The sequence below is a fragment of the Pristis pectinata genome, chromosome 26 (genome assembly GCF_009764475.1).
Source record: "Pristis pectinata isolate sPriPec2 chromosome 26, sPriPec2.1.pri, whole genome shotgun sequence".
NCBI classification, from domain to species: domain Eukaryota; kingdom Metazoa; phylum Chordata; class Chondrichthyes; order Rhinopristiformes; family Pristidae; genus Pristis; species Pristis pectinata.
Window position 1 is genome coordinate 26,520,372 of NC_067430.1, and position 16,670 is coordinate 26,537,041.

A 16,670-nucleotide genomic window follows, 5' to 3' on the forward strand; every position below is an offset into this window, starting at 1 on the left:
TCAGCTGCACAACACACCCAGTCTGGATCCCGGTTCTGGCTGTACATCCCACTTGTACTTTGGATCCCTGGTTCACTTTCTGGACTAATGAGGAAGATAAATGCTGCACAATGAGGATGGATCAAAGTTCCACTAAATCTTAAAGCTTTTTGGTTAAAAATATTATTCAATCCAACACCAGCATTTAAATCTGCTACATTTACTGCCATTTCAATGCTATATAGCACCCAATTCTAATTAAAGTCACTGGAGTGATACCTTCAATATATTAAAACTGTGGCTCCACAACAAATGTTGGTACTTGGCTTTGATGCAGCCTCAAGTACTTGTGCAGTGAGTGAGACTGGATGAAAAGATGGTCATTCCACTCCACTGAGTTTAAAAACCCTTGACTGTTTATTGTACCGGAGTAATGGGAACTCTATAGCCCTTTGTTCTGTAAAACTAGCATTCTCCCAGAAATAGGTTTAATGTTGGCTACAGGAAGAATAAAACATGCCCAAAACCAAACCATAAAAGAATTAGTCACTTAAAACATTCAATTATCACTGATTTATATAACAGCCTTCAAAACTGCTTGGAAAAAAAACTCCATTCTTGTATTCGTCTCAAGACCAATCAAAAAACTTGCACAACACCAAGATACATGTACGAGTGATGAATAGCCACAGTCAATTATCTAGCATCCTAAACATCGGCAGGAAATGTTGCAAGATAAAACCTTGTGCCAGATTGCTTCATTGCAAATATTGCCAACTTCCTCATTCTAAATTTGCACTGTACCAAAAATCCCTGCACCAAGATATTCCTAGTCCATTCATACAACTTCTGAAGCATTCCTGCTGATCAGAGATTACCTCAAAATGAGGCAACCAGTATATTATGCCACCTGAAATAAAAACAGAAAATGCCAGAAATACTCAGGTCAGGGGGCATCTGTAGATAGAGAAACAGCCAATGTTTCAGATCCCAGAACTGGGGAAAGAAAACGAAGTACTTCCATTTCATCCACAGGAGTCAGCGAGCTTCAGGTGCCTGCCATTTTAAATTCACTATCCCACTCCAACCTTGGTATCAGGATTGACCATTCCTGCCTTGGCTTGGTTTTTCTTATTCTATTAGTATAGTCTGGCCTGCTGAGCATATTCCACAGCCTCATCATTTACAATAAATAGAAGCTGCTTAATGTCCTTGTAACAGTGCCAATTAACCTATCTGAACTTGCTCTAGAGAGTCTCCCCTTTGCTTTACCCATCCCTCACCCACCTGCTCTGACTGAAATGGAACTTTTCTTTCCCAGTTCTGGCATGGAGTCCCAGACGCAAAGCATTAACCATTTCCCTTTCTATAACTGCTGCCCAACTTACCAAAAATCTCCAGCACTTCAGTTTTATTTCAGATTCAGCATCTGCAAGTGTTTTTTTTAAATTCTCTTTCACTATGTTACCTGCCAGGACCAAACAGAAAACCCCAGTGTCCATCTTCAGGGATACCCCACCTCCCAATCACATGGTCACCTGCTTGAATAGATCGATTACCCTTAATTCTGGCAATAATTTTTGGCCATCACTTCACCTCAAAATTAAAATCATACACAAGCCACCATTGAGGACATGACCCCTATTGATCCTGTAATACTGTACATTTCTGCTCAAGAGCAAAGTGGTCACAATTTTTGAAAACAATGGTGACAAAGGTCAGGTTTACAACTGCACATAACAGGCTGCCAATGAGACAGTTTTGAATTTATACTTAATGGTACATTAGCTTGGATAAAATATCCACTCGTTTTGGATACCAGCACCAATATTCTAGCTAAGGCAAACACTGCTGCTCTAGGCTTGGAATGAAATTCTAATTTAATAGGTTGTGTTAGAAACTCAAAGGATCACTTAAAGACTGGAAAAGTAGAGGCTGTTGAGCATATTAATGGCGACAAAAAGATGCTAGAAACACCAGAAAAACAGATAGTCTTTGACCAGAAAGATTGTTCTTCCCTCAGATGCTGTCTGACCTGCTGAGTATTTTCAGCATTTTGTTTCACATTTCCAGCATCTAAAATTTGACATTTGATGATTAAAGGATAAATGGATTTCCATTTTGCTGGCCAAAATCCCACTGAAAACATTTAGCAATCAGATGGTAAGGTTGGCTTGGGGATGAGGATGCATGTTTGTATCCAATAGCAATGCCTTATTTACATAAATGATCACCTTAAGTGAACTAAACAGTCTGTCAAATCCAAATAGTGTTCAGATGACAAAATGCCTTTAGAAAAATTTAGTTTTACGGAAGGGTACTTGAAGGATGCGAAAAGCAGACAATACCACCACTGCTCTGGCCTCAACCGCATTTTGGCTGAATACAAACAAATGGCATTACCAGCCCAAAGTAAAATCAGTAGCTGGCCAGCACCAAGGATGAAGCCAGTGTGTTGGAGCATGGCTACTTGACATGTTCCAGGTTTGAATTATATTTTGATAAGGACGTCAAGGATGGACCGTACTGTGCCACTCAGCTCCGTACTTTAACAGATGTTAAATGTTTAGTATTACTGGCATATGAATAGCATTCCTACATGTGTTATTTTAAGGCACCAGTCAGGTCAGGAAGCAGTTAAGCACTGGGACAGATTTTAATACCCAAGCAGATCTCCACAGAACCTCACCCAAACAAGACCTAGACTGTGCCAGATGCATCACAGTCAAGCACAATCATCTCTACCCACGCTCCAGATGAGATGTGCATGTGTACTGCACCTTACACTAAGCTAAAGCCACTCCTGCTGGGAAACTTCATTTAGCTCATCTGGCATATGGTTAAACTGAGCTATAGACAGAACATTTTTAAATGACCAGCCGGCAGCTTTCAATTACAGGTTCTAAGGTTAAGGATGTAACTTAGTGGATGTCCCAAGAATCAGTTCTTAGCCCTAATCTATCATTTAAATTCTCAAATTATAGCTAATTTTAACTAATGCTCACTTCAAGTGAAGATTATAATCAATTCCTTATAGATCCAGCTCTCCTATAAAACAGCTGCCAGTGAGACAAGGCAAACCAGACACAAGTTAGAGCAAAGCTAAATCACGAGTGTTACACTCTTAATTTACAGACAGTGCAAAGTACAAAAATCAGCAAGTGATTCAGAACAGGAATTCAAAAGAAATAGCTGAATCATTTTAAAGGACCTCTCCCAGGGCAACATCAACACTAATCACATTCAGCTGGCTCCAATGGGCAGGCCACACAATTTGCATGTCTGACACCAGACTCCAGAAACAAAGAGCTCCATCACAGCAACAGATTGTTCTCTCTCAGCAGAAAGATCGAAGAATGATCAATGTCTCTTCAATAAAGTAACATCCTCATTGACTTGAGGAAAATATCTAGCCCCGACAACAAAGGGGGAGCAGTGCTGACAACCCAGAGTCACATTTGAAATATGTGGAAACCCAGGAGCATACCACATTACCCCTCCCCCCTACTGCACACCTCATCAGTCTAGCACCTCCTGCCTCACCTGTGGCAGAGTCTGCAGATCCACATTGGTTTTGACCAGTCACCTCAAGTGTAAGAGTCATCTACAATTAAAGATACTGCCAGTGAGGGCACAAACAACTTAAATACACTTTCAGTACAGTCAAGACCAAGCCTTACTCATTGTTAAAGTTTAACACAAGAAATCCAGAATTGACAACTGCCACATGGACCAAAATCAAAATTGTTCCTGTGCTTACACATTATGCTGCTGCAGCTACCAGATTATGCCGTATTAACCCTGATCCAATGAACACTCAGCACAGCATTTCATTTGATTCCTGACCTGAAAATAAAAATGGTAATTTTTAAACTTAACGTTGTTAACTGGGGACAATGGATGAACCAAAAAAATCCAGAACAATTATCCTACCATGTCTTGTTCTGCTTTTCTTTCAACTTGCCACTAACACTAGATGTCATCACATACCATTGGCTACAAGACAATCTAATCACTAAACACTAATTATAGTGGATAGATTTAATAAATTTACTGGCCACCGGGAACATTATTGTACATGAAATCTTGTCAATGCCACCTATACAGGATTTTTCCTGAAATCTACAAGCTTCAAAATAACTTCAGATCGTTCAAAAAACACCCGTGAACAGTTGTGTGCTGGAGTGCATTTTGTGGGGAAGCAGATGATCATTTGCATTAGTTTATAATTGTCCAGACAGCAGAATGTCTGCCTGCCAACAAATACCTCACAATTGCACCCAACGAGTTGACGTCACAACTGAAAATGCAGAAATGCTGGGAACTAAATCCTCCTCCCACCCAAGCTGCTTTTTCTTATGCCCATCATTATGATTAATCTTCATCAGCATTAACAGCTTTCTGCTCTACTCAGATAAATGGTCTGCCATGATTTTAACTCAATGTGAAAAATCTCTTTGCAATTACCAAAATTGCTATCATTTCAGATTAGATACCCACCGACTCCAGAAGTGGGAGAGAACCTCACTTTCAAACTGCACTAAATTTCTGGCCTGGTTCCTTGTACACTGGATAACTAACTGTGCCACTAGTTCTGGCAAAAACTGAAACACTAACTCACCGTCACCAGCTGCATCAAACAGTACATTTCACCCCTTTGCCTCACGGTCTGGAACTCTCACCTTGAACCAAGAGTTAACTCCACTTTTAAAAGCTGCTTGCCAAGAATTTTAGTTTGAGAAGCATTTTTTGGTCACTAACTCCTTCAATGGCTCAGTGTCAAATCTTTGAGATGCCTTACGACTCATGTTAGAGGTACTGTCTAAAATGTGTAATATGCAGAACCAATCACCCTGTAATCACCACAGTCCACTTGAGCTACAACTGCCATTCTTGTCACTGCCTCCTCTTCAAAAACCCTTAATGCCTCCATCCAATTCTTCAATGCATCAGCATTAAAGTAGACTGGTTTTGAATCTGGCTTGGTGAACAGTCAGTCAGTCTGTAATACTCAGCATCCTTGAACATTTCTGCATATTTCCCAATGACATGTCCAAAGGAAGGTTGAAGCATCCATGCTGAAAATCTTTTCAGTTTATCTTCAATGCCAACCTTTGTACAAAGTTAGTGGTAGATTAGTATAATCAATTACAACTAGTGGTTCTGCTTAATAACTTTGATATATTAAAATCTTGTCTTCAGTACTTAACCCAAATGTTTTCATGTTCAGGTATTTTCAGGAGGACATACCCAACGATGTACATTTGCCTGAAATTAACAAGTCTGTTGCTGTACCAAAAACTCATGTCAATGCAATGACCATTTAACCATACTTCACCCTGAAGTCATTCTGCTTCCCACCATCGCTGGTTGGAATGTTGCACATGCCCAATTTCCCATTGTTCTCCTCGGCTTCAGTGTAGATCTCCTCTAGCTTTTTGCTGAAAAGCTTCCGTTCTATACAGAAATCACGACTAAGCTACTTTGATCAACTACCCCAGCTTTAGATTGGCACATTGAGGACCTGCCTTTTTCTTACAGTTAAAGTATGTGCTGTTTTAAAATTGTGCACTGCATGCAAATCAATCTCTTGTTACATCTTCAAACCATTTTGCACCAGTTTCACACATACACCTCAGCAAGTCACAGCAAGGGACCCTTGACAAGGGAACAGAGGCAGACAAAGAAAGAGGCAGAACTTTCTGGTGGTGGGGGTGGAAAATCACGTTGTGTTTAACTTAATTTGATAGATTGAAAATAACTAAACATCAACTTGTGATACCAAGACAATTCTTGCTAACAGTTTTACCAATTTCAGATTCCCATTTCTGAAGTTGTAGTTTTCCACCAAAGCTTTAGGGTTGAAATGCTCCCATGATCTTTCTACTCCAATGAAATAGTTTGTTTACTGTGACAAGCCATTTACCAAGATACTGTATGATTATTTGGAAGTCACTTTACTAGCCACTACCCAGCTCTTCACCAGGAAGAAATCAAAGTACTATTCAGGTGACTGAAGCCACAATTCCTTTGAGGTTCAAATGATTTTCCCCCTATGCTTACATTTGCCAGCATTACCTCAGGGTTACTTGCTGCCCAAGGTCAAAGGTGCCAAATCCACTTGTCAATGCTATCAGCTTGACAAGGTTCACTTGTCTTCAAGCAAATTCCTTTCTTTACAACTTGCAACAAGGATATGTGCATTTGGCCATTTTATCTCCATGGATGGTGCAGGTAACAGTGAAAATATGGACAATACTATTACCTGAGCAAAGCCCTGCAAGAAAACTCTACTCTGACATCTCAACCATCATTTCCCCGATCCTGGAACCAGCTTTATCTGCCTGGATGTTCATTTTGGAGGTATTACATACTGGAATGACTGACACGAATTAAGTGGTTAAAAACCTCAATTCAACAGCAGAGCAGAAGCAGGCATAGAAATGAAGAAAGCAGTTCAAAGAGTAACATTTTCAAACACTTACGATAGTGATTTTTACTGCATTTTGTACTGGTCAAGCAAAACCCCAGTAACTCCTTCTACAATACAGTAATTTTTGTCAGAAGTACAGGGTCTGATCTATTATTTTTGCTTTTAACAGAAGCATCTCAGAGTCAGAATACTAAAGCACAGAAACGGACCCTTCGGCCCATCTAGTCCATGCCACCTGATCTTCTACCTAGTCCCATCTACCTGCACCATATCCCTCCAAACCCCTCCCCATCCACGTACCTACCCAAACCTCTCAAATGTTACACTTAAACCTGCATCTACCACTTGGGCTGGCAGCTTATTCCACACTCACCACCCTCTGATCTCCTTTTATGGAACCTAATACAACTTCACAGAAGCTTGGCAATTTGCAATTGACTATCTGGCAAATGAAACTAGCAGTTATAATTTGCATAGTTTGCTCCAGCAGATGAAATTTCCAATTTTAAAACTAAACCATGAAGTGCTGGAGCCTGATAATGTTCAGCAGTGGATGGTGCAGTGCTCAACTCCCTCAGCTGAAGAACAAAAAGGTTGCTATGTGTTTAAGAGATGCCATTGGCTTTCTGTAGCATCTCCAAAAAGTGGACTAGATAGGAAATTGTCAAAGACAGCAAGGGCATGAAAACCTAACTATCACAGTTGTGAGCTGTACTTGTATAGCTGTTTCTTCACAGCCAGGTTAAAATCCTGCAACTCCCAGCACCTCAAATTACAATAATGACACTTTTTTTTACTTAAAAAGTTCATTGCTGGCTGTTTAATTCAGGACATCAAATTGCAAAATCATTACAGTTGCAAGTGTAAATCTTCAACCTTTTCCACAAAGACCATTGTAATTCAGTTAGCAGCTCACTGGGAAGGGTTGGTAGTGTTGAGCAAGACCCATTTTCCCATCAGCCCAAAAGTAAAGTAAATCACCTCATTAAGGATGTTCAAAAAGAACATAGCCACCCATGCCTTCCATTTCAGTCACTCAGTGAAAGTTTTTCACGAAATATTCAGATTCCAACCACTTCTAGAAGTGATCAAGTTTATGATATTCATGTATTTCTACCAGAAGTAAACAAACTCCCACTTATCATGGGCATAATTAACTTCCCTGGCCAAGAACTTAGTCAGGCTCTAGGTCACCTCAAGAGTGGAGGTGCCAAATGCAGAAGTGTTCTTAAAGCTGTTGAAGTCAAATGCAGTGCAATAGAAGACAACTCTAACCTCCATATAAAAAGGACAAAAGTCAAGTATCGCAAATTCAGATCTGCCTTTGAATCCAAGCAGATGCCAAATTAACTGAAGTGATCTAGTTGATATCTCTAACAACCCTCTCCATCCAACACAATTGCAGACACAATTTGCTTTATGCTCTGTATTGGACTGACACTCATTACCTCAAATGAACAAGGCAGCATTTGGTCATTGCAAGCTCCTTTTATGCAGCAGAATGTAACTACACAAAAGGACCAATGACTGGATCGTGCTTGCTTAGCAGACAAATCCAATTGCACTGTTTACAATAAAACATACGAGCCCATTTGGGCGATTCAAGCAGTTTAGAAACACCTTATTTTGCAGCCTTGCAGTTTATCATCTTACAAGACTTTGTAATCAGATGAAGTTTAAGCCTCACTTGGAGATCAACAGGTTACCCCAGAGTGCTTATTGCTTTCCTGAATGCCCAGTCACAGCTAACAAATGGGCCACTGTCATGCCAGATATGCACAGAACCAATGCCAACTAAGCTCAAAGAAAAACACTTTTCATTTGCCCACAAGATAGAAGATTGGCTACTGGCAGAAGGCAAATAGTGGGAATGAAGGAGGCCTTTTCTGGTTGGCTGCTGGTAACTAGTGATGTTCCACAGGGGCCAGTATTGGGTCCACGACTTTTCACATATGTTAATGATATGGATGACAGAATTGATGGCTTTGTGGATGATACAAAGATACAGTAGGTGGAGGGGCAGGTAGTGTTGAGGCAGCAGGGTGAAGTGGCATATAGAAAACCGCATAGGGAAGTGTGCGGCATGCACTTTGGTACAAGGAATAAAGACCAAGATTATTTTCTAAATGGGGAGTGAATTCAGAAATTGGAGGTGCAAAGGGACTTGGGAGTCCAAGTACAGGATTCTCTAAAGGTTAACTTGCAGGTTGAGTCAGTAGTAAGGAAGGCAAATGCAATGTTAGCATTCATTTCAAGACAACGAGAATATGAAGGATGTAATACTGAGGCTTTACAAGGCATTGATCAGACCATATTTGGAGCATTGTGAGCAGTTTTATTGGTATTGGTTTATTATTGTCACTTGTACTGAGGTACAGTGAAAAGTTTGTTTTACAAACCAATCGTACAAGTCAATTACACAGTGCAGTTACATTGAGTAGTACAGAGTGCATTGATGTAGTACAGGTAAAAACAATAACAGTACAAAGTAAAGTGTCACAGCTACAGAGAAAGTGCAGTGCAATAAGGTGCAAGGTCACAACAAGGTAGATGAGGTCAGAGTCCATCTCATTGTATAAGGGAACTGTTCAATAGTCTTATCAGTGGGGTAGAAGCTGTCCTCAAGTCTAGTGGTACGTGCCCTCAGGCTCCTGTATCTTCTACCTGATGGGAAAGAGTATGCTTTGGAGAGGGTCCAGAGGAGGTTTACAAGAACGATCCCAAGCCCAAGGATGAAAGGGTTAACATAGGAGCATTTGATGGCTCTGAGCCTGTACTTGGAGTTTAGATTTGCAGATTTGCAAGGTGGGGGGGGGGGGGGGGCGGAGAAATCTCATTGAAACCTACTGAATATTGAAAGCCCTGGATAGAGTGGATGTGGAGAGGATTTTCAGTTGTGGGAGAGCCTAGGGCCAGAGGACACAGCCTCGGAATGGGAGGACATCCCTTTAGAACTGAGGTGGGTAGAAGATACAGGAGCCTGAGGGCACGTACCACCAGACTTAAGGACAGTTTCTACCACACTGTGATAAGACTATTGAACTGTTCCCTTATACAATGTGATGGACTCTGACCTCAATCTACCTTGTTGTGACCTTGCACCTTATTGCACTGCACTCTAGCTGTGACACTGTACTGTTATTACCTGTACTACATCAATGCACTCTGTACTAACTCAATGTAACTGCACTGTGTCATGAATTGACCTGTACGATCGGTATGCAAGACAAGTTTTTCCACTGTACCTCGGTACAAGTGACAATAAACCAATACCAATGAGGAGGAATTTTTAGCCAGAGGGTGGTGAACCTGTGGAATTCATTGCCACAGACATTTGTGGAGGCCAAGTCATTGGATATATTGAAAACAGATTGATAGGTTCTTGATTAGTAAGGGTGTCAAAGGTTATGAGGAGAAGGCAGGAGAATGGAGTCAAGGGAAAAAATAAATCGGCCATTATCAAATGAAGCAGCAGACTCGGTGGGCTGAATGGCCAAATTCTGTTCCTACATCTTTTGGTTTTAAATAGTAAATTTCACACTGGACTCCACTCCCATTCAGATTGGTACTGGTATTGGTTTATTGATTAATGCACCAATAGTTTTGGAATTTACTGGAGAAAAGTCAATGGGCATAGGATCATAATTAAATCTAGGGTGTAGTTTAAAAAAAAATCACCCAATTAACTATACTTATAGTTCAGAAAGGAAGATTATTTCATCAACAGAAAATCCACAAATGGCACACTGTTTCAGGGGCAATCAGTGCATCAAGTACTCAAGAATGTTTGAGGGGAAATTAAAGTATTTTGTGGTGGAAGGCAGCCCAGACAAGGTTTTCTATTTAATGACAGTTTTAAGGCAGTGAACACACTTTGCAAATTTTAACATGTTTCTCAGAAGTCATCCACTACTCATGGCATCCAGCTGTCACCACCATCTCAACACTGTCAAGACTACTAACACGTTCCCACACTAAAGACAGGCAAGATCCCGGAACAAGCTCATAACACATGGATTCCACTGCTGGCAACACTAATCCAGACAGTTTACAAACTGGCTCCCATTTGACTGAGATGTAGTTGTAGGTTCAGCTGCTGTACAACAAAAAAAATAAGTACTTTTCCACTGCAGAAAGTTAGCAACACCTACTTCAGCACATTAGCTGCTTAAACCCACATCTCTCATTCCACACCCCAACACCTTAAAAGTTCAGCTTACCTCAATGTTTGCCATTACCCAAATGGAATTCTGCTTGCCTACTATTGTGCCAGCTGGTCCAAGCTTCCAATTAGAGCCTCAAGATTTACAATTCATTCTTTAAGCCCCACCTACACCCTCCATGGCCTCATCTACTTTGGCCACTAACACAAGAAACTTCAACATTCCTTCAAACCAGATCCAGTTTGCCATTTCTAATCACTACCATCGGTGACCAAGTCAGCAGGCTCCCAGACCCAAACCTCATTGGCCAAGCTGTCGTCTGTTGCAATATCTCCTTGCATAACTACCAAGTTTGTCTAGTAAGTACCAAGAAACCTTGGTATATATTAAAAAGGTTGAATATTTTGCTTGGTTTCATTCACCTGGCAAGTATAGATTACATCTGCACCCTAAAAATGAACATTTAAACTTTCAACCAAAAGAGCAATGACCTACGTTTGGGTTTTTGCTAAAAGCCTATTTAATATTATAAATTCAAGAGTACACATCTCCACAGTATGTGGAGGATTAGACTGAGCAAATTCATCAACACCTTTTAAATGCTGTAAACATACTCCAGGAGGCTTCAAAGTATTTAATCAAATTTCAATAGTCATGCAAGGGAGGAGCAATTGAGGAAAGAGGGATGCAAATTTGAATACCCAGATATCCAGGGCAGCTCAGCAATAGCCCCACTCATCCATGCTGACCAAGTTGTCTACTTGAGCTAGTCTCATAGCCCTCTAAAGCTTTCCTGTCCATGTACTGTCTAAATGTCTTTTTGATGTTGTAATTGAATCTGCCTCGAACACTTCCCCGGCAGCTCATCCATATACCCAACACCCTCTGAACAACTTGTCTCAGATCCCTTTTAAATCTTTCCCCTCTCACCTTAAACCTATGCCCTCTAGTTTTGGACTCTCCTACTCTTATCTATGCCCTTCATGATTTTATAAACTTCTACAAGGTCACCCCTCAGCCTCCTTTGCTCCAGGGAAAACAACCCCAGCCTATCTAGTCTCTCCTTACAGCTCAAGCACTCCATGTTTGTGAATACTTTCTGCACACTTTCTAGCTTAATGACATCCTTCCTACACCCAGGCAACCAGAACTGCGCTCAGTATTCCAAGTTTGATCTCAATGTCTTGTGCAGCTGTAACATGATTTCCCATCTCGCACTGATGGCCTTACTGATGAAGGAAAGCACGCCAAACATCTTCACCATCCAATCTACCCATCTCCCCACTTTCAGGGAACCATGTACTCATGCCCCAAGAACCCTCTGTCGTAGAACACTTTCCAGGGCCCTACCATTTACAGTGCAAGTCCTGCCCCGGTTTAACTTGCCCAAGTGCAACACCCCACTTGTCAGAGTTAAATGCCATTTACCATTCTCTGGCCCACTTCAAGTTACTCTCAACCCCCTTGTCCACTACACCAATTTTGCCATCATCCACAAGCTTACTAACAATGTTAACAACTTTGCCATCTATATTAACAACTCGGATGACAGTGTACCCAACAGATCCCCGTAGCACATTACTGTTCACAGACCTCTAAACTGAACAATAACCCTCCACTTCCTTTCACCAAGCCAATTTTGTATCCAGCTGGTTAGCTCACCCTAGCCTACCATGAGTGACCTGGTCAAAAGGCTTCCTAAAATCCAAGTAGACCATACCTACCACCCTGCCCTCAGATGTGTTCGTCACCACTCTAAAAACCCTAAACCAGGAGATGCAATTTCCCTCATGCACAACATGCCTAATCAGTCCTTGCCTTTCCAAATATTAGTAGATCCTGTCCCTCAGAATCTCCTTCAGTAACCTTCCTACCAATGATGCAAGTCTCACTGGGCTGTAATCCCCTGACTTGTCCTTGTAACTTTTCTTGAATAAAGGAACCCTCCAGTCTTCTGGTAACTTACCTGTGGCTAAAGATGCAAATCTCTCTGCCAGGGCCTCTGCAATTTCTTCCCCAACGAGGTCTAGGATACACTTGATCAGGCCACAGGGATTTATCCATCTTAATGCTTCAAGAGTGCCAGCACTTTTTTTTTGCAGGGTGGATGTTCAAAGACATCACTATTCATATCCCTTAATTCCTTACCATGATCTTCTCCACAGTAAATATAGATTTAAGATCTCAGCCATCCCCTGTGGCTCTACACATAGATGACATTGATCCTCAAGGGGACCCATCTCTCCCTAGTTACACATTTGCTCTTAATATACTTGTAGATCAAGAGTGGTGGGTGAAAGGAGAGACCAACCAAACACCTCTACTTGCTATATGCAGAAGCTTGTTATCCATTGTGTTGTTTTAGGCCAAAGTCTGCGGACTTAACACTGCATTTCAGGTCAGTCTGCTGCTTTTGACAAGGTCCTCTGAAGATCTACTGCTCCTGACCCAAATCCCCATAACCCTGTGATTGCTGAACCACATTGGCCCCCGATTAGGAAAGCAATGTCTCAGCTACAAAACTGGACTCAAATCCTACCATAATAACATTCCAATCACATCTCCTCCAGTCCTACAAACTGATCAGACCTTTAATTCCAGCCTGCCAGTATTTAAAATTACTTCTGGTGACTGTACCTTCAACTGCTGAGACCAAACACTCTGGAACTCCTAAAAAGAGGAAATGGAGGGGTAAGTTTAACAACTGATGAAACTTTTCCTGAAATCTTCTCTTAAATCCCTGGTGTCACCTTGTGGTTTTAAGTATACTCCAGAGGAACAGTTGCTTAATTCAAGCAGCCATGTGTGCAGCAGAATCTATTTCAGCTTGAACACTTCCCTCCAGGTGAGCAACTGTTCATCTTTAAAGTCCTTCAGTTTTTAAACAAAAGCTGCAAAGAGATATCAAAAGCAGAAATGTATGTGGCAAGGATGGTCCCAGTTTTCCTTTCAGATTCACATCGTCTATAGATTCTGCATTCTATACATTCATATTCACAGCAGGTGACATGTTATTTCTGCAAGGTATTGGAAGAATGTTGCTGCCTACAGAATCAGGTCACTGTGTACGTCAATACCCATGGGGGGAGGAGGAGTGGAGGGAAAAAAAATCAAGTTCCACTTAGCGACATGGACTCCAGCTCCGAATACTGGTCACATTTTTGATACTTTATTGGAGGTATTTAATACTGTGCTTATGGGGACTGACTGGAAAAAACCAGATTAAAAGTGCCACATCCTACAAGGAAGTTCCCAGAACAGAGGCACTTTCAAACCAAAACAGCTAGTAAGTAAGAAAAACAGAACAATTGTTTATTTGACAGAATCAAATCAGACCTAGTATCTAGTTTCTACCCAATGACTTAACCATAAAATGGGAAACAGTAGTGTAAGGAGCCTTAACGGCATTGCTTATTGACCATGAAACAGTCAAAAAATAATTAGAAGTGGTAGTGATCACTTAAAGTATGAACATTAACCCATTCTCATTTAAAATAGAATTTAGTTTTTTTCCCCAAAGTATATAGTGTACTTACATTTATTAATGTGACCCTGGTACCAATTTGAACAACCTGCATTGTGAAGTGATAAACATTTGAAACCTCGTGTTTTAACTTACCTCAAGTGAGAAAAGCTATAAGGGTTAAGTAATAAACAGTTACTTACGCTCAAGTCCATTAATGTAGCGCAGTCGGATTTCACAGTGACCCCAGACAGCACTTACAACAGGGTAAAGCTTTTTCCCTTTAAGTCCTCTATATGCTACTCCCAGATAATGTCCATCCACCATATAACTCAAGGTTCCTTCATCCATGTCCAAAACTACCAAGAATGCATCAGGCACAATAAAAGTCTCATGGGGCTCCAAGAAAGCTGGATAAGTCTGGCTTGGCTGATTTTTGCCATCAAAATATAGTTTGTTGCGTCCAAGGTCCCAGCCCCAGGATTCACAATTACTTCCGACAAGTGCTGTGTAACCTACAGAGTGCAAAGGAGCATCTATCGTAGCAACGCCAACCACTGCATGTGTCCCCCGCTGTCTCATTGCCCAAGTAATTTCCCACACATGTAATCCTCTGGTGTATCCAACTTTGCCTCGGATACCATCGGTGCTCTGTGCCACCGGATGCCGATGAAATATTAACTTATCATCTTCTTTTACAAATACATTCAGTGATCGATCATCATTGTTCCACGAGTGCAACAGCTGGACATCACCAGAAACAGGTGGCATGTCCAGTAACATGTCCAGCCGAGCTGGCTTACAATAGTCAAGCCCCTGCTGTTCGTGTCGAAGAGGCCTGTAAGGATCCCTCACATCCACAGTCTTGAGTCCAACAGCAACTCTTTGCCCCATGGTTAAACTTCAGAGCAAAGTCAAACCACCAAACTTCCTTTCACCCAGGTCTTCTAGTTCACTCGGCCTCAGACTTTCAGATTGGTAAAAGCATCAGGTGATGGATATTTATCTTTACTTCCTGAAGCACAGAAGCAAATTAAAACATGTCAAACAAATGTTGATTGCAAGACAAGTTGTACAGCTAATAATCAAATCAGTCAGAACTTGCTAGTCAAATATTAACAGAACTGAAAAAGATAACCAAAAAAAAAGTCGGGGTCTTCTCTGGGAGAGAGGAAGTTAAGACAATCAAACAGATCTCAAACTAATCCAGGAGCCTGGCATATTTCATCTACCCCATTTGCAGAAATGCATTCCAATTTACTTTTTTTCTTGGATCCCATGGATTTTTAATTTTCCTGATGAAAATTACGGTGTACTTTGGCAAATTCCTCACTAAGGCCCCAAGTGGGTCATGTGCAAGATTTCTACACTCAATTCCTTCTCTTGGTCAGGTAAAGCCTTGCCATAACAAATCCATACTATTTCCAAACCTGTCCCATTTGAATTCTGGTTTATGCTGTTCAATTATGAAAAAATAACCCAATGGTGCTGTCAGACTGACCAACCCGTTAACAGGACTTTCAACTTCAGAGGGGAATGATACTGAGCCAAGAGTAACAGAAGGACGAAGCTTTTGTCAGTTCCTCTCGTTTCTTTTGAAAGACTGGGATACATTGGAAATTTTAAAAGGTAGACTCAAATGCCTTTATCTCATTTAAAAATTGCAAACATCTGCTTCATTCCTCATGCAGTATTTCTAAGTAGCCCTTCCTGCCTGCTCTGCCAGTCAATATCATGCCAGACCTTGGACCTCATTCAACGGCATTTCCCTGTGCTATCCATCATCCCTCTGTTCTCTTAATAGGCGTTTGATGTCTCTGGGCCTGTACTCCATGGAGTTCAGAAGGATTGGGAGGGTGGGGTGCAAGGGGGAAGAAAATCTCAAACTTACCAGATACTGAAAGGCCTGGATAGTGTGGACGTGGAGAGGATGGTTTCCATTAGTGGGTGAGTCTAGGATCCAAGGGCACAACCTTATTAAAAAGGGACATCCCTTTAGAACTGAGATGAGGAGGAATTTCTTCAGCCAGAGGGTGATGAATCTGTGGAATTCATTACCACAGGGGTTTGGAGGCCAGGTCATTGGGTGTATTCAAGGCAGAAATTGATAAGTTCTTGATTGATAGGGGGGAATGTTAAGGGGAAAGCAGGGGGGGAATGTTAAGGGGAAAGCAGGGGAATGGGGTTGATAAGAATCAGCCATGATCAAATGGCAGAGCAGACTCGATGGGCCAAATGGCCTAATTCTGCTCCTACATCTTATGGTCATAATATTCAGAAATTTCAGTTTTGAATGAACTGACTGATCCCACACAGCCCTATGGGTACAGAATTCACAAATATCTCAACTTTGTTCCCAAAGACTCCACCCCCGCCCCCCTTAATTCAGAGACTTTCCAGCCAGGGAAGCCTCCCCACATGCAGCTTGTTAAACCCTGCAAGTATCGATGAGATCTCATCCCAAACCCTAGTAAGAACAGACTTTGCTTACTTGCTCTCATCACCTCCAGTACCAGTCCAATGAATCATCACTGGCTCACGGCAAGTATATCCTTTTTAGGCAAAGATACCAAAACTGTGCAAGGTGTCATCTCACCAAGGCCCTATAATTGTGGCATGATATTTTTTCTGT

General features: G+C 41.4%; 1 protein-coding gene across 6 annotated transcripts in view; it reads right to left on the reverse strand.

The window, feature by feature from the left end:
• spsb1 (splA/ryanodine receptor domain and SOCS box containing 1) overlaps positions 1–16,670 on the reverse strand; it is a 63,432-nt gene that overhangs the window by 2,326 nt on the left and 44,436 nt on the right. For 4 of the 6 annotated variants that reach the window (XM_052039602.1, XM_052039599.1, XM_052039603.1 and 1 more), the window contains exon 3: positions 14,242–15,053. In XM_052039602.1, coding sequence (XP_051895562.1) covers positions 14,242–14,932 — 691 coding nt within the window. In that variant the 5' untranslated portion in view covers positions 14,933–15,053. Of the gene's footprint in view, positions 1–14,241; positions 15,054–15,929; positions 16,081–16,670 lie in introns of all 6 variants that reach the window. The other 2 variants (XM_052039604.1, XM_052039605.1) reach the window with 2 other exon arrangements.